Below are 18069 nucleotides of genomic sequence, written 5' to 3'. Positions count from 1 at the left end.
ATATGAGGCAGTCACTGACGCCAAACACAAAGAGAGTGCACCTTGCTGTGTTTCTTAGGTAATTTCTGGCAAAGCTGACTTCTACTGATTTACATCCAATCCTCTGAAATCAGCCATTTAATAGGCATGCATCTTGGTATTCCGATGGCAGACCCAAGGATCCAGTCCTGCCTGTCAGCACTGACAGTGCACCATACAAATGTGTATCCTTCCTCTCCGTGTACTAACATTTCCTTGACACTACTCAGCACATAATGAGGACTGTCAAGAATCTGATGCCCAAATTGGCTAGATATGATAAGTCGTTATGGTTGAATATCACCATCAGAGACTAGAAGTCCTGATCTGCTTCTATTGGAGCTCTCTCTTCCCGGAACACACTTTGATTGGGTACTTTTTGGAACCAGCGCTCACACCAACTGCATGTCTGTTCTAGCTCATCTTTGAAGTGGCAAGGTGATTCCTGGGAAGTCATTTTGGCTGGGTCCAAGGGCCTTCATAGTATGACAAAGATGGTACTATGGAACACAGAGAATGGTGATGTCCTACTCAGAGCTCAAAGTGTAAGGACAGTCCTGGATAAGTCTCTGCAGCAAATTGTACAAAGCACCTCTGTGGCTGCAGCCTCCTGGTGTTAAGTCCAGGAATCTTTCACTCCTCAGAAAGACAGAGACACACACGATAATGCAAGTCACACAGCGAGGTTTATTTCCAGCTAGCTGGGGTCCCGTCTCTGCCTGATGCAGCGGGTTTCAACAAGGACCCCTAGCCTACAAAGCTAAGCATTTTTATAGCAGTTCTAAGGTGCTTAGTAATCACTAAAGTCTTAGGGAGTACAGGATGAACTTCAATTCTCACATAACTAAGACATTCTGTAATTTCTAAAGTCTTAGGGAGTGCAGATTGTGCTATGCTTCAAAGAGTTTACAACAGATACGTTTCAAAAGCTTCCATATCAGGAGATAAAACATCTGGTCTCTATGCCCACATCCTGGAACTAACAATTAGGCCATTAGGTTGTTTTAAGTTCAAGGCTGTTAGGCTGTTAATCTTACTCTGACTTTAAAGTAACAGTTCTTGAGCCCAGGGCTGCCAAGGCCGTTAACCCTATCTTAACCGTAAAGCGGCAGTCCTTATGCTAACGGTCCCTTATATTCCCCCCTGTTTGTTGTTCATAATGAGGAATCTTGCTCATTTATGGGCCAGCTGAGATCTCCAGGGGCGGGCACTCTTTCATATTGTTGTCTAAGGACTATGAGCTGGACAGTATTAACCCGATCTTTTACAAAATTAATACGCTTGTTTAATATGCAAGGGCCAAAGGTTAAAATAAGCACAAGTAAAATAATTGGGCCTACTAAGGTTGATACTAAAGTGGTGAACCAGGGGGATCTATTAAACCAAATTTCAAACCATTTTTCTTGAGCTTCTCTTTCACGTTTTCTCTTGGCTAGCCCTTCTCTAACTTTTGCCATAGATTCTTTTACTGCCCCAGTCTGGTCAGCATAAAAACAGCATTCTTCCCCCAGCGCAACACACAATCCACCTTGGAGGAACAACAAATCAAGTCTTCTTCTATTTTGGAGTACTACTTTGGATAGGGAGGTGAGCGACTTCTCTAAATGACTAATAGAGGTTTCTAGCCTTTCTATATCTTCATCTATGGCCGCTCTCAGGGAGGTCATTTCTGATTGTTGAGTAGCCAGGGAAGCTATGCCGGTCCCGGCTCCGGCTATTCCTAAACTGAACAGAGTGGCAATGGTTAGGGCAGTGATGGGCTCTCTTTTACTTGTCACACTTGTGTCAGTATCCCAATGTAAATATATACTCTCCTCAGAGTGATAGAGAACATGGGGCAATACAGCAACCAGGACACAGAATTCATTGGAGGCATTGAAGACCGAGGTAGATAGGCACGGGGTGAGGCCAGTCTTTGAACATATCCACCATCCATTAGTATTGGGGATGAACCATTTGATGTCACTTTTCCAACTAGGGGTGTGGTCTATGGAGTCACATAGACTTAGCTTAGCCCGGGGCACTCTCCCTAAACAGGTTCCATTGCCACTTACTAGTTGCAAGGTTAAGCCAATTTTACGATCCCCCCATGAACACTGAGAGGGGTTCTTACTGTTAGAGGCAGTGTAAGTGGCATTAAGCCTAATTGCCTCGTAGAACGGGGACTTAACGTCATAGCACAGCCAACAGGAAGTTGTGAGGTTAGGACTGGTGGCATTAAGGGCCTCATATACAGTGTGCATTAGTTTCCGTAATGAGTCTTCAGTAGCCTGTGTAACAGGGGTCGAAGGAGTTACAGGGGTCTTGGGCTGGGTTTCTTCGACTTTTCTTGTGGTGTCTTTATCCCTGGATATTCCCGGGGTCTTGGTAGGGATAAGAGGGGCCAGTACTTTATTTGGACCTACCTGAGTGATAATTGTTTCGACCGACAGTCGAATAGTCAGAAGACTGCCCGGGTGGGGGCCCATCCATGCCAACCGACCCATATCTAATTGGAACCCCCAAGTTAATCCTGACAACCAACCACGCTCTTTCTGTTCCGCGTCTTGGTTAAATTGGACACGTACCTGGGGTACCTGGTTGTGGGGGTCCCTAAAGGAGAATTTGACAAGATCTTTATTCCCAACGTCCCACTGTCGAGGCCCGTCATAGGAGGTGACACAACTCCAGTTACCACAATAATAGCGGTCTGGGCCGCCACAGGCTTTCCAATTATTCCTGAGGTTCCCTGGACAAGCCCAAAACCCTTGTGCACTATGTCCTTGAGAGGTGTCGATTAAGGCCCACTTGGACCTGACTGAGTAGTCATACTGCCGTCCACGTTTAAGGCTAAAAATGTCACGCAGGTCAAAAAACAAGTCTGGCCACCAAGTATTGACTGGGGCAGTATGGATAATGCTATTAAGGGTAGTTTGGGTCTGTCCGTCCGTTAGGGTCCAGGTTAGCTTATGGGGTTGGTGTGGGTTGATCCCCGTGTGGCTTTTCTCCCAGATGTTGAGTAGAAGCAGGACTAGCAGCCACTCCATCATTGGCAGATGCAGGGGGCTTGACGCTTCTTCGAGGCCTGAAGAGTTGCAGCTTCAGAGGGTTATCAGGGTGATGCCGTGCAGTCCATTCCTCAGCTTGTGTCTGCTGTAGCTGGTTGGCTCGGCGCACGTGAGAGTGATGGACCAAAGGCCCGATGCCATCAACCTTTAAAGCAGTGGGGGTAACCAGAATAACCACATAAAGACCTTTCCATCTTTCCTCCAGTGTTCGGGACCTGTGTCTCTTTACCCATACCCAATTTCCCGGAACGATGCCATGTTCCGGATTTGGTGCATCCTTAACTTCATACAGGGAACGCACTAGAGGCCATATCTCATGCTGGACCCCTTGCAGGGCTTTTAAACTGGCCAGATAACTTGGGGCCGCATTGGGGTCCAGATCCGAGAGTCTGGGAAATAATGGGGGGTGGTGCCCCATATAGAATTTCGAAAGGTGTCAGACCATGTACACATGGTGAGTTCCGGACCCGGAAAATGGCATAAGGTAAGAGGGTCACCCAGTCCCCGCCAGTCTCGATGGACAGTTTGGATAACGTCTCCTTTAAAGTCCGATTCATTCTCTCTACCTGCCCTGAGCTCTGGGGATTATATTCACAATGTAACTTCCAACTGGTCCCCATAGCTCGGGCTAGCCCTTGTAGGACTTTACTGATGAAAGCTGGGCCTTTATCGGAGCTTAAAACATCGGGGACCCCATATCTGGGAAAAATTTCTTCTAATAACACTTTAGCAACAACTTGGGAAGTTTCTCGTTTTGTGGGGAAGGCTTCCACCCAGCCTGAAAATGTGTCAACCATTACTGGTAAGTACTTATACCCAAACTTCTCCGGCTTTACCTCAGTGAAATCCACTTCCCAACTCTGTCCCGGTGCCCGTCCCAGTACCCTTGTACCTGTATGTTGGGGTCCTTTTCTACTGGGTTTCATAGCCTGGCACCCAATGCACCGGTCTACGATCTCTTGGATCTGAGCTGCTTGTCGGGGAAACCGGAGGCGGGCAGACTCGAGAATTGACAGCAACTTCTTTTTCCCCAAGTTGGTGGCTTGGTGCATGTTGGAAAGAAGAAGCAGTCCTAGGTGTGCCGGCAGTATCAATCTTCCTTCTGTATCCCGATGCCACCCTTGCTGATCAGACTCTGGACAGTGGTAGCTCTGGATCCAGTGTAGGTCTTGCGGAGTGTAGTCAGGTCGCGGTGGCAGGCGCGGGAGCACGGGTTTGGACAGGTTGAGGGCTAAAGTTGATGCTGGTGTAGCCATTGCCACTATCTTGGCAGCTTTATCTGCTCACCTGTTTCCTTCAGCTTCTGGAGTCCATGCAGTTTGGTGCCCGGGGACGTGGATGACTGCAACTGCCCGGGGCATTTGCACGGCCATCAGCAGTCTCTGTATCTCAGGAAGATTGTGCAAAACTTTTCCTTCTGCTGTAACAAAGCCCCTCTCCCTGTAGATGGCGCCATGCACATGAATATTGCTAACGCGTAGCGGCTATCGGTGTAGACAGTCACATGCTTCCCTTTGGCCCGTTCCAGCACTTCCGCCAGGGCAATCAGTTCGGCCTTCTGGGCTGAGGTGCCCGGGGAGAGCGAGGCACTCCAAATAATGTTTCCACCTTGCTCTACCACCGCTGCGCCCGCCCTCCGCACGCCATCTATAATGAAGCTGCTTCCATCAGTGTACCATTATCAACTCACTGTTAGGTAAAGCGGCATCCTGGAGGTCGGGGTGCACTTGGGTGATTTCTGCCATGATCTCTTGGCAGTCATGCAGCGGAGCCTCCAGATCCGGGGTCAGCAGCAGGGTGGCTGGATTCAAAGTGGTGGGTTCAGCGAAGATGATCCGGGGTGCGTCTAGCAAGAGTCCTTGGTAATGGGTTAGGTGGGCATTGGCCATCCACTTACCAGGGGGACATTTCAGGACCCCTTCTTTGGCATGGGGGGTCACCACCTTCAGATGCTGCCCAAAAGTGAGTTTATCTGCATCTTTCACCATTAGGGCTACCGCCGCGATAATCTTTAAGCATGGGGGCCATCCTGCTGCAACTGAATCTAGCTTTTTAGATAAATAGGCAACCGGACGTTTCCAAGGCCCCAGGCGCTGCATCAGTACCCCTTTCACTATTTCCTTTCTCTCATCAACGAAAAGAGTGAAGGGCTTCAGGGGGTCTGGCAATGCAAGGGCCGGGGCTCTTAAGAGGGCAACCTTTAGTTTCTCACATGCCTTCTGTTGGTCTGCCCCCCAGGCCCAAGGGACCTTGTCCTTGGTTGCATCATACAGAGGCTTCGCTATTTCAGCATACCCCAGAATCCACAGCCGGCAGTAGCCTGTCGTCCCTAAAAACTCACGGACCTCTCGGGCTGAGGTCAGGACTGGAATTCTAAGAATATTTTCTTTAATGGCCTCTGTCAGCCACCTAGTTCCTTCTTGCAGCTTATATCCCAGATAGATGACTGTTTGCTTGCATATTTGGGCCTTCTTTGCACTGGCCCGATAGCCTAGCTGCCCCAGCTTTTGGAGGAGGTCTCCAGTGGCCTGTCAGCATTCGGCTTCGGAGGGGGCCGCCAGGAGGAAGTCATCTACATACTGCAGGAGCGTAACTGAAGTATGGCTCTGGCGAAATGAGTCCAAATCCTGATTTAGGGCTTCATTAAACAGAGTTGGAGAGTTCTTGAAGCCTTGCGGTAGTCTAGTCCAGGTCAGCTTCCCGGGGGTTCCTGAATTGGCATCATGCCATTCGAAGGCAAAAATGTGTTGGCTGCTAGGTGCCAGGGCTATGCTAAAAAAATACATCTTTTAGGTCTAAGGTAGAATATCAGATATGTGAATGGGGTAAATGACTTAGTAAGGTATATGGGTTAGGGACCGTGGGGTGGATGTCTTCAACCCTCTTATTCACTTCCCTCAAGTCCTGGACTGGCCTATAATCGTTCCCCCCCGGCTTCTTAATGGGGAGGAGTGGGGTGTTCTAAGCAGAATGGCAGGGTTTTAGTATTCCAGCTTCCAGGAGACGGTTAATGTGTGGGGCAATCCCTTTTCGCGCTTCAGAGGACATGGGGTACTGGCGGATCCGGACAGGCTGAGCCGAGGCTTTAAGTTCAACGACTACCGGTGCTTGGCGGACCGCTCGACCTACACCCACTATTTCTGCCCATGCCTGAGGGTACGTTTTAACCCAATAGTCCCTCTCATGGGGCCATCCAGAAGGGGGAAGGTTGGAGGGTTTGTCTTGCAGGGCAAACAGGCGATGTTCATCCGCAAGAGACAGGGTCAAAATATGGAGGGACTGTCCTTGGCCATCTAATACCTTGATGCCATCCGGCTCAAAATGGATTTGGGCCTTGATCTTAGTCAGGAGATCGCACCCCAATAAGGGGGCCGGGCATTCAGGGATAACCGGGAAGGAGTGGGTAACTTGGTGTCGACCTAAGTCCACTTGGCGCTTACTGGTCCACCGATAAGCCTTAGACCCAGTTGCCCCCTGCACCAAACTGGTTTTCTGAGACAAGGGCTCTGTATGCTTGTTCAAAACTGAGTACTGAGCTCCTGTATCTACCATGAATCCTACTGGCTTCCCCTCCACATATGCAGTTACCCAAGACTCGGGGAGGGGATCCGAGTCCCGTCCCCTCTAATCACTGTCCATCCCTGCCAGCAGAACTCTTGCGTCTTGCCCGGTCTGGCCTTGGCGCTTGGGGCACTCCCTCTTCCAATGTCCATACTCTCTACAGTAGCCATGTTGTCTCCTATCCAGTTGGGGGCGCGGCCTCCACGGTCGGGCTGGTCCAGCCAGATTTGGTTTTTTCCTGACTGTACCTTGTACACCTGCCAACAAGATCTTGGCCATCTACCTCTGCTGCCTCCTATTCTCCCTACTCTGATATTCTCTGTCCTCCTTCCCGATTTGTTCCTGTATTTCCTGAGTTTCTTTCCTAATTCTATCTTCCCTTTCTTCGGGAGTCTCTCGAGTGTTGAAGACTCTTTCCGCTACTTTCATCAAATCCCGAATAGACATCTCTCCTAGTCCCTCCTGTTTATATAATTTCTTTCCTATATCTGGGGTGGCCTGGTTTATAAAGGACATAATAACATCCGACTGGTTCTCCTCTGCTAGGGGATCCAATGGGGTTTACTGCCTATAAGCATCATAGAGGCGCTCCAAAAACACAGCCGGGCTTTCTTTTTCCCCTAGCATTATAGCTTTTACCTTGGCCAGATTGGTGGGGTGGCGTGCCCCTGCTTGGAGACCTGCCATAAGAGTCTGGCGGTAAACTCGGAGACGCTCCCTACCTTCTGCATTAGCATAATCCCACTCCGGTCTGTTCAAGGGAAAGCGCTCATCAATCAGGTTCGGTAGAGTCGTTGGCCGTCCATTGTCACCGGGGACATTCTTTCTGGCCTCGGTGAGGATCCGCTCTCGCTCTTCGGTGGTGAATAAAGTCTTAAGAAGCTGCTGGCAATCATCCCAAGTGGGACTGTGCGTGTACATGACAGACTCAAACAGGTCAGTTAAACCTTTTGGGTCCTCAGAAAAAGAAGGGTTTTGGGCCTTCCAGTTGTACAGATCACTGCTTGAAAAAGGCCAATACTGGTATGCACGCTCCCCATCTGGGCCAGTCCCTCCTAGGGCTCGCATGGGGAGAATTGGCACCCCGCAGAGGTGGAGGAGGATGGCTCCTCCTCTGGAGTTTCTTCCCGGTGTCTACGAGACCTCAATCCCCCCGCCGGTCCTTGGATTGGGGCAGGGGGAGCCGGGGTAGAGGGAGCCATTGAATGAGGAAGCTCAGAATCGGCGGCGGCCTCAGGCTGGAGTGGCGCCGGTGCGTAAGGGGGGTTTCTCTTCAAAATCTAGATCTATCAAAGAGGGATATATGCTTGACCCTTCCTGTAGGATGGGTTTTTGGGCCGGCTTCTCCGGGGGTTTCGGGCTAGCCGTGGGCCCCGCCGGCTGGCAGGAGGGTTCTGAAAAGTCAGGACCTTGGGAGGATCTTCCGGCTTATCGGGGACAATGGGTTTAAGCCAGGAGGGAGGACTCTCCACTAAGACTTGCCATACCAGAATATAGGGATATTGGTCCGGGTGGTGTCGATTAACAATCTCTCGGACCTTCTTAATGATGTCTAGAGAAAAAGTCCCCTGGGGGTGGGCAGCCCACATTAAAAGTAGGCCACTCTGCAGAGCAGAAGGTATTAAACTTACCTTTTTTGACTTCCACGCCATAATCACGAGCTTTGGCACGGATGTCAGGAAAATGGTTCAGGAACAGAGTCTTAGGTGTTACTTGAGCCTGTCCCATAATGGTTGTAAAGAGAAACCAGGAAAAGACAAAAGAAAGGACCGAAAACACAATGCCGGAAAATACACAACTTTGCACAGGACTTTTCAACACCCACCGGCCAGTCAACCACACTACATCCACAGGTGCCGTTTCAATCACACCATACTCAGGATCCTTACCCCGGGCCCGTCCGAACGGCGTCCACTGCAGACGTCGTTGTGCCACCTTCTAGTCCGGGACGTCTCCCACGACTTCCAGAGTTGGAGCCTCCAGGGTCGTAACCAGCTCCTTCCTTCCCGTGAGAATTCTCAAAAAACCCAAACCAAGCAGAGACCAGACCAAGCAGAGACCTGTTTCAGACTCTGGCCAAGGGCCTGTTTCAGCCCTCCTTGACTAAGACCGGGGAGCCCTGTTTCAGACTTCCTCCGGTCAGAGGTGGCAAAACCTCTTACTGCGGTTCGCTCTATAAACCTCGGTATCGGGAGTTGTCTGTTTCTCTGAAGGGGGGGGATACAGGACGAGCGCCCAAAAGTTAAGTCCCGGAATCTTTCACCCCTCAGAAAGACAGAGACACACACGATAATACAAGTCACACAGCGAGGTTTATTTCCAGCTAGCTGGGGTCCCCGTCTCTGCCCGACGCAGCGGGTTTCAACAAGGACCCCTAGCCTACAAAGCTAAGGGTTTTTAATAGCAGTTCTAAGGTGCTTAGTAATCACTAAAGTCTTAGGGAGTACAGTATGAACTTCAATTCTCACATAACTAAGACATTCTGTAATTTCTAAAGTCTTAGGGAGTGCAGATTGTGCTATGCTTCAAAGAGTTTACAATGGATACGTTTCAAAAGCTTCCATATCAGGAGATAAAACATCTGGTCTCTATGCCCACATCCTGGAACTAACAATTAGGCCATTAGGTTGTTTTAAGCTCAAGGCTGTTAGGCTGTTAATCTTACTCTGACTTTAAAGTAACAGTTCTTGAGCCCAGGGCTGCAGGGCCGTTAACCCTATCTTAACCGTAAAGCAGCAGTCCTTATTCTAACAGTCCTTACACTGGAGAGGGGATGATGATGTCACCGTTGTTTTGTAGTGACGCATAAGTACACTGATATGTGATTGACCATGCCCCTGCTGGACATGGATTAATGTTCCAGTGCTATGCAGACAACAGGTTGTGAGTCTGTGAGGAGAGTGATGTCTGTGGATCTACTAGGGCTGTTTCTTCCTCCTATAGCCCTCAGGAACAGACCCTGCTGAGCAGTTTCCTGTTGACAGACCCTCCTGAAAAAACAATGTTCTGGACCCTTCATCTTGGGCTTTCAGGACAGTGAGAAATACACTTTAGATATTGAAGTCACACAGTCTATAACATTTGCTATGAAAATTGGACACTTTATCACCCAGGGAGGGAAAATCGAAAGCACAATGAGACAATATGCTACACCTTTAAGAATGCTCAACCAAAGAGAAAAGATCACATGAGGGTTGATAATGTGAAGCATAAGAACTAGAAGGATCCCTTGTCTCTGGTGGATATATGGAATATTATAGCTACCATGGTAAACATTTTGCTGTTTGTCCTGTATGTAGAGGATGAGAAATTCACATGACCATTGACATATACACAATAGTCTTTAAAACGGATGCCAATAAACTCCTAAACAGAATTCAGAACTGCCCAGGAGATAATTGAAAAATGTACAGACACAATATTATGTCAACTGATGAATGTATTAGCGAAGGTGGTATACGTATAAAATGAAAAGAAGTACAGTCAAAAGGTGACAGAGTCATGATGGTGGCCACCACAAGAAAGTATCTTGAGAAATCAGCAAGAGAAAGAAGCTATCGACCCAAGGGCCCATACGCTGTCTCTCCATTAATAAAACAGACAGACATTGTCAAATACATAGGGAGAAAAGGCAGGTCTGTGTTTAACAGGGTGCAAGTTATGGGGCAGCGAGGATGGAAGTGAAAGATGCATGGCTCGGGTTTCTATTGATTGCTTGTAGTCAGACAAATGGTATTAGACAGTAAGGATTGAGGAAAACACAATGTGTTGGCATATAACAAAACTGAATAGTATTTTTTAAAGGTTCCAATGGCAAACTGGTTGTGTGAAATTCACCAAAAAAATGTAAGGCACTATACCCAGTAGGGCATGTCTCATAAACCACAAGTCCTCTAGTGTTGTGATTGCCCTGCCTCCTAGACCCTTTGGGCTACATGAGAAAGTTCCTCATTTCTAAAAAAAAAAAACATTGCCAGTGAAATTTAGGTCCCACTGGGAGAAATGCCCTTGCTAGAATTAATTTTGGTGGTGGATGTTTGCCTGATGGAGGACATTAGTGTTTTAAAGAGACAGCACCGATTTTGGAAAGGAGTTTTAATAGATTACATTCACTGTGATTGAAAGTGAGAGAATCATTACCCATTGAAAGATGTCTCTGAAACAAACCTTTATGGGCCTCCTCACCTGTGATCATAATTATTACTTTTGATTGGAAAGGAGTGGCTCTGCTCAGGTAGTTCCTTACTCCTGACACCCTCAGTGACATGCCCTGCTGAGCATTTCCAGTTGACAGACCCTCCTGTGAAAGCAATGTTCTGGAACCTTCATCTTGAACTTTCACAATGGTGAGAAAAAACAGTTATGTTATTAAAGCCACACAGTCTATAACATTTTGCTATCAAAATCGCACAATTTATCAAGCAGGGAGGGAAAATCTAAAGCACAATTAGACAATATGCTGTTCTTTCAAAAATGCTGTGATCAACCAAAGAGAAAAAGATCACATGTATGTTGAGAATGCAATAAGGAACAACTGGAATGTTCACATATCTCTGCTAGAGATATAGAATGATATAGTTACCATTGAAAATGGTATGCTATTTGTCCAGTATGTTTAGAATGAAAATATTACGTGACCATTGATATATACACAAAAGTGTTTAAAACGGATGCCCAGAAAGACTAAACAGAATTCAGAGCTGTACTGTAGATAATGGCAAAAATGTGGAAACCAATATCTTATCAACTGATGAATGCATTAGTGGAGGTGGTGTATGTAGAAAATGAAAGAAGACACAGTAATAAAGGTGACTGAAGTCCTAATGCCGGCCCACCACAAGAAAGTAGATTGGATCTTCTAGTCTCTGATAGTGATTTTCAACATGAACCACTTATCTTACCTAGCAAGTTGGGACATGAGGTTCTTGATTGTCCTCATCATGTGCTGAGTAGAGTCAAGGGAGTGTTGGTACACGGAGAGGAAGGATAGACTTTCGTATGTTCACTGTCAGTTCTGACAGACAGGATGGGTTCCAGGGTTCTGTCATCTGAATTCACTGATATATGCCTATCAACCGGCTGATTTCAGAGGGTTGGATGTAATTCAGTAGAGGCCATGTTTCCAAGGAATTACCTAAGAAAGAAAGGAGGGTCCACTTTCTTGTGTGTGGGATCAGTAGTTGGGTCAGTATATAATGTAGTTCTCCATGTTCTACTTGTCAAAGACACTGTCTGCCACCCCTTAACAGGTGATGTAACATTAATTGGAAGTCAAGATAGATTCACTGACCACATATGGAGTCCCACATGCAAAATGTACAGATTCTATGAGTAAAAGGGTGAAAATTGGGAATGTTTCCTCAATTATGAAGATCAGAGTTCTACTGTAACACACAAAACATACACAAAATGTAAAAGATGAAACAGATAGGCATGCTGTAGGAGGCCCTCAGTAACACGGAAGAGAATGGGAGAGGTTCAGCAGATCTGCAGCAATTCGCGTTTTAGCCTGATTTAGATTCCAGGTACTTCAGGATATCTCAGGCTTGAATCCCAAAAGAGATCACATGCATTGCTCCGGATCTCTGAACAATCCTTCCTTTCCTCTCGAAGGAAATACCTATGCTCACACGTGAGGAGACCAATCACGTTTTGTTTCAGAGACTTCTTTCAATAGGAAATGATTCTTTTTCAATATATAGTGAATGAAATCAGTGAAAACTCCTTTCCAAAAATCAGTGCTGTCTCTGTAAAGTGTAATCTAACCCATAGGCAAATATCCACCAGCACACTTATTTCCAACAAGGCACTTCTCCCATTGGGACATGAATTTCATTGGCAGTGTTTGTATTTAGAACTGAGGAGATTTCTCAGGTAGTCCAAGGGCCTAGGGGGCCGGGCCATCACAACTTTAGAGGACTTGTGGTTTAGGCGAGTTGCCCTACTGGGAATATCCCTTACATTGTTTTGGTAAAGTTCAAACCTCTGGTTTGTCATTGGAACCTTTAAAAAATGCAATTCTGTTTTGCAATATGCCTACAGCATTGTGCTTTCCTCAAACCTTGCTTTCTAATACCACTTTTCTGATTACAAGCTATCCGGAGAAACCCAAGCCATGCAACTTTCATCTCCCATCCACGCTGCACCACACTTTGTGCCCTGGCAAACACTGACCTGTCTTCTGTCCCTATGAATTTGAAATTGTTATTCTGTTATCTTAATCAAGAGACAGCGTATGTGGCCTTGGGATGTTAGTTTCTTTCTCTTGCCAATTTTTCAAGACACTTTCTTGCTGTTGCCAGAATCAGGACTTCTGTCACCTTCATGATGGTGTTTTATTTCATCTTATACCTATAAGACCATCATTAATTTATTAATCAGTAGATCTGATATTGTGTTTCTACATTTTTGCCTTTCTCTAAAGCGTAGTTCTGAATTCTATTTAGGAGTTTCTTGGCATACGTTTTAATCACTATTCTGTATATACTGATGGTCGGTGATATCTTCATTCTTAACATCCCGGATAAATAGCAAACTGTTTCTCACGCTGGCTTTATCATTCTATATATCCAGCAGAGACATGTGAGCATTCCAGTTTTCCACATCGCATTGTTAAAGCACATGTTATCTTTTCTCCCTGGTTGATCACACCATTCTTGAAGGAGTAGCATATTGTCTCAGTGTGCTTTTTATTTTTCCTCCCTGACCAACAATGTGTCCAATTTCCATAGCAAAATGTTGTAGATTGTGTGTCTTCAATAACAAAAGTGTATTCCTCACAGTCCTGAAAGTCCAAGATGAAGGTTCCAGAACATCACTTTCTCAGGAGGGTTTGTCAAGGGAAACTTCTCTGCAGGGTCTGACACTGAAGGCATCAGTAAGAAGGAAAAACCCAGCAGAGCCACAGATGTTGCTCTGCTTACATACTCACACGCTTTTTTCTGCCCAGCAATGGAGCTGTAATCCCTGCCCAGTGGCGCCTGGCCAATCATATATCAGTATCCTCATGTGTCACAAAGAGACAACTGTGAAATCATTATCCCCTCTCCAGGAGGCCACAGCCAGAGAGGTGCTTTGGACCATTTGCTGCCCATAGACTTATGCAGGAGAGTTGTTCCACTTTGAGCCATGAGTGTGACTTCACCATTCTCTGTGCTCCATAGAGCTATCTTTCTCATAAAACAGAGACATTTTGCCCCACCAAAATGACTTGCCAGGAATAACCTTGCCACTTCAAAGGGGAGAAAAAAATGACATGCAGGTGGTGTGAATGCCAGTTCCACAAAGTGCCCCATCAAAGAGTGTTACCAGATGAATGTGAGCTCCAGACCGAAGCAGATCTGGTCTTCTAGTCTCTGATGGTGATTTTCAATGAGAACCACGTATTATAACTAGCAAGTTGGGGCATCAGGATCTTGATTGTCCTCATCATTTGCTGAGTAATGTCAAGGGAGTGCTGGTACACGAACAGGAAGGATACACATTTGTGCAGTGCTCTGTCAGTTCTTAATGCAGGATGTTCTGCCATGTGAATTCCCTGATATGTACCTATCAACCAGCTGATTACAGAGGGTTGGATGTAATTCAGTAGAGATGAGGTTCGCAGGAATACATTAAGAATGAAAGGAAGGTCCACTGTCTTTGTCTGTGGGTTTAGTAGATGGTTCAGTATATAATGCAGTCCTCCACACTCTACTTGTGAAAGACCCTGATTTTCTCCAGGGAAGACCCTCTCTGCCACCCATTAGCAGGTGATATAACAAAGAATTGGAAGTCAAGATATATTCACTGACAACACATGGAGTACCACATGCAAAATGTACAGACTCTATGAGTAAAAGTGTGAAAATTGGGAATGCTTCCTCAAATTTGAAGGTTAGATTATGAAAGAAACACACATAACATGCAAGAAAATGTAATAGATGAAATAGATACGCATTCCATAGGAGGCACTCAGTAAAATGGAAGAGAATGGGAAGGCACAGCAGATCCGCAGGCTTCTTAGGTTAAGCCTGATTTAGACTCCAGGTACTTCATGATAGCCAGGCTGAACCCCGCAAGAGATGACAGCTGTTGCCCCGGCTCTCTGATCAAGCCTTCTTTTCTACTCGAGGGAAATATCTATGCTCACAGGTCCAGAGGCCCTTCACATTTTGTTTCAGGGACTTCTTTTAATGGATAATGATTCTCTCCCTTTCAATTCATAGTGAACGAAATCTGTGAAATCTCCTTTCCAAAATCAGTGCTCTGTCTATAAAATGGTAATCTACTCCATCAGGCAAAATCCACCACCACACTTATTTCTAGCAAGGTCACTTCTCACATTGGACTTAAATTTCACTAACAGTGTTTGCTTTTAGAACTGAGGAACTTTCTCATGTAGCCCAAAGGGTCTACAAGGCAGGGCTATCACATCAATAGAGGACTTGTGGTTTAGGAGATGTGCTCTACTGGGGACATCCCTTACATTGTTTTAGTAAAGGTATCACCTCAAGTTTGCCATTACAACCTTTAAAATACACAATTAAGTTTTCTAATATGACAACAGCATTGTGCTTTCCTCAATTCTTGCTGTTGAATACCATTTTTCTGATTACAAGAAATCAATAGAAACCCAAGACATGCAACTTTCAATTCCCATGCAAGCTGTCCCACACCTTGTGCCGTGGCAAACACTGACCTGCCTTCGAACACTATGAATTTGTCATTGTCATTCTGTTATCTTATTAAAGAGACAGCATATGGGCCATGGGATGATAGCTTCTTTTTCTTGCAAATTTCTCAAGATACTTTCTTGAGGTGGTCAGCATCAGGACTTCTGCCACCTTTATGTCTGTATCTTGTTTCATTTCATACATATAATATCTTTGCTAATGCATTCATTCAGTTGACCTGATATTGTGTTTCTACATTTTTGCCATTATCTACTGTGCACTTCTGAATTTGTTTAGGAGTTTCTGTGCATCTGTTTTAAACACTATTGTGCATATATCACTGGTCATGTGATATTTTCTTTCTCAACATCCTGGACAAATAGTGAACTGTTTTCCAATGTAGCTATATTATTATGTGTATCCAGAGAGACGTATCAAGGTTCCATTTCTTGCCATCGCATTATCAATGCACGTGTGACCTTTTCTCTTTGGTTGATCTCATAATTCTTGAAGGAGTAGCATATTGTGTCATTGTGGTTTTGATGCTCCCTCTCTGATCAAGTCTCCAATTTTCATAGCTAAATGTTATAGACTGTGTGGTTTCAGTAACAGAAGTATATTTCTCACCGTCCAGATGTCCAACATGAAGGTGCCAGAACCTAGCTTTTGCAGATGTGTCTGTCAACAGGAAACTGTTCAACAGGGTCTGACGTTGAGGGCATCATGATTAAGGAAGAGCCTGAGCAGATACACAGAAGTCACTCTCCTCACAGACCCACACACTGATGTCTGCCCAGCACAGGAGATTTAATCCGTGCCCAGCAGCTGCCTGGCCAATCACATATCAGTACCTTCATGTGTCTCAGAAAGACAACTGTGACATCATCATCCCCTCACCAGGAGGCCACAGCCACAGAGTTCTATTGGACCATTTGCTGCCCAGAGACTTATCCAGGACAGTCCTTCCACTTTGAGCCTGAGTGTGACTTCATCATTCTCTGTGCTCCGTAGAGCCTAATCTCATACTAGAGAGGCCCTTGGGAATAACAGTAATGACTTACCAGGTTACCAAGCCACTTCAAAGAAAAGTAAGAAGTTATATGCTGTTGGTGTGAGAGCTGGCTCCAAAAAGTGCCCCATCAAAGAGTGTTCCCAGATGAATGTGAGCTCCAGATAGAAGCAGATCGGGTTTTTTAGTCTCTGATGGTGATTTTCAACCAGACCATTTATCATACCTAGCAAGTCAGGGCATCAGATTCTTGATTGTCCTCATCATTTGCTGAGTAGTGTCAAGGAGTGTTGATACATGGAGAGGAAGGATATACATTTGTATGGTACAAGTCAGTTCTGACAGGCAGGATAGGCACCATGGGTCTGCCATCTGGATTCCCCGATAAATGCTATCAACCTGCTGATTTCAGCGTTTTGCATGTAATTATGCAGTGGTCAATTTTATCAGGAAATACATAAAAAGAAAGAAGGTTCCACTTTCTTTGTGAGTTTTCTCAGTAGCTGGCTCATATATATGGTAGTTCTCTACATTCTATTTGTCAAAGACACTGGATGTCTCCGGGGAAGACACTCTCTGCCACCCCTTAGCAGGTGACATAACAAAGAATTGGAAGTCACGATAGATGCTCTCACCACACATGGATTGCAACATGCAAAATGTACAGTCTATTTGTTAAACGGTGAAAATTGGGAATGTTTCATCAATTGTAAATATCACAGTATTAAAGTAACGCACACAACATGCACAAAATGTAAAACATGAAACAGATAGAAGTGCCATAGGAGGTCCTCAGTAACATGGAGGAGAAAGGGAGAGGCACAGCAGATCCACAGCAATCCGAGTTTTGGCCTGATTTAGACTCCAGGTTCTTCAGGATAGCCTAGGCTAAAACCCGCAAGAGACAATAGCCATTGCCCCAGCTCTCTGACCAATCCATCCTTTCCACTCAAAGGCAATATCTATGCTCACATTTGAAGAGTCCCATCACATTTTGTTTCAGAGACTTCTGTCAATGTGTAATGGTTCTGTACCTTTCAATTCACAGTGAATGAAATCTGTGAAAACTTATTTCCAAAATCAGTGCTCTCTCAGTAAAATGGTTATCTACCTTATCATGGAAACATCCACCTACACACTTATTTTAAGGAAATGATCTTGTCCCACTGGGACCTAAATTTGACTTACAGTGTTTGCATTCAGAACTGAGGAGCTTTCTCATGTAGCCCAAATGGACTAGGAGGCAGGGCCACCACAACATTAGAGGACTTGTGGTGTATGAGTGGTGCCCTACTGGGGATATCCCTTACATTGTTTTGGTAAAATTCACACACAAATTTGTCATTGAAATCTTTAAAAAATACAATTCAGTTTTGCAATATTCACAGTAATTGTGCTTTCCTCAATCCTTGCTGTGTAGTAACACTTATTGTGATTACAAGCAATCAATAGAAACACTAGCCTTGCAACTTTCAATTCCCATCCAAGCTGCCCCACACCTTGTGCCCTGGCAAACACTGACCTTGTTAATTTCCCTATGAATTTGACATTGTCCTTCTGTTATCTTAATGGAGAGACAGCATATGTCGCCTTGGGATGCTAGGAGCTTCTTTCTCTAGCCAGTTTCTCAAAATACCTTTTTGCAGTGGCCAACATCAGGACTTCTGTCACCTTTATGACTGTGCCTGGTTTCATTTTATACATATACTATCTTCACTAATGCATTCATCAGTTGACCTGATATGTGTTTCTACATTTTTGCCATTAGCTACAGTGCAGA

The 18069-nt window shown here is 45.5% G+C and overlaps 1 protein-coding gene across 1 annotated transcript; it reads right to left on the bottom strand.

The window, feature by feature from the left end:
• Nucleotides 1-4348: 4348 nt before the first annotated feature.
• Nucleotides 4349-7694, bottom strand: LOC148754340 (uncharacterized). Its single transcript, XM_088795336.1, is given in 4 exon segments — nucleotides 4349-4533; nucleotides 4536-4743; nucleotides 4745-5845; nucleotides 5847-7694. Coding segments are annotated over 4 exon segments (3342 nt in total).
• Nucleotides 7695-18069: the final 10375 nt, after the last annotated feature.

Source organism: Rhinolophus sinicus, unplaced genomic scaffold, assembly GCF_057876585.1.
Source record: "Rhinolophus sinicus isolate RSI-liver-muscle unplaced genomic scaffold, RSI-T2T HiC_scaffold_23, whole genome shotgun sequence".
NCBI lineage: Eukaryota > Metazoa > Chordata > Mammalia > Chiroptera > Rhinolophidae > Rhinolophus > Rhinolophus sinicus.
Note: the sequence above shows the minus strand (reverse complement) of the source record. Positions and strands in the feature narration are given on the sequence as shown.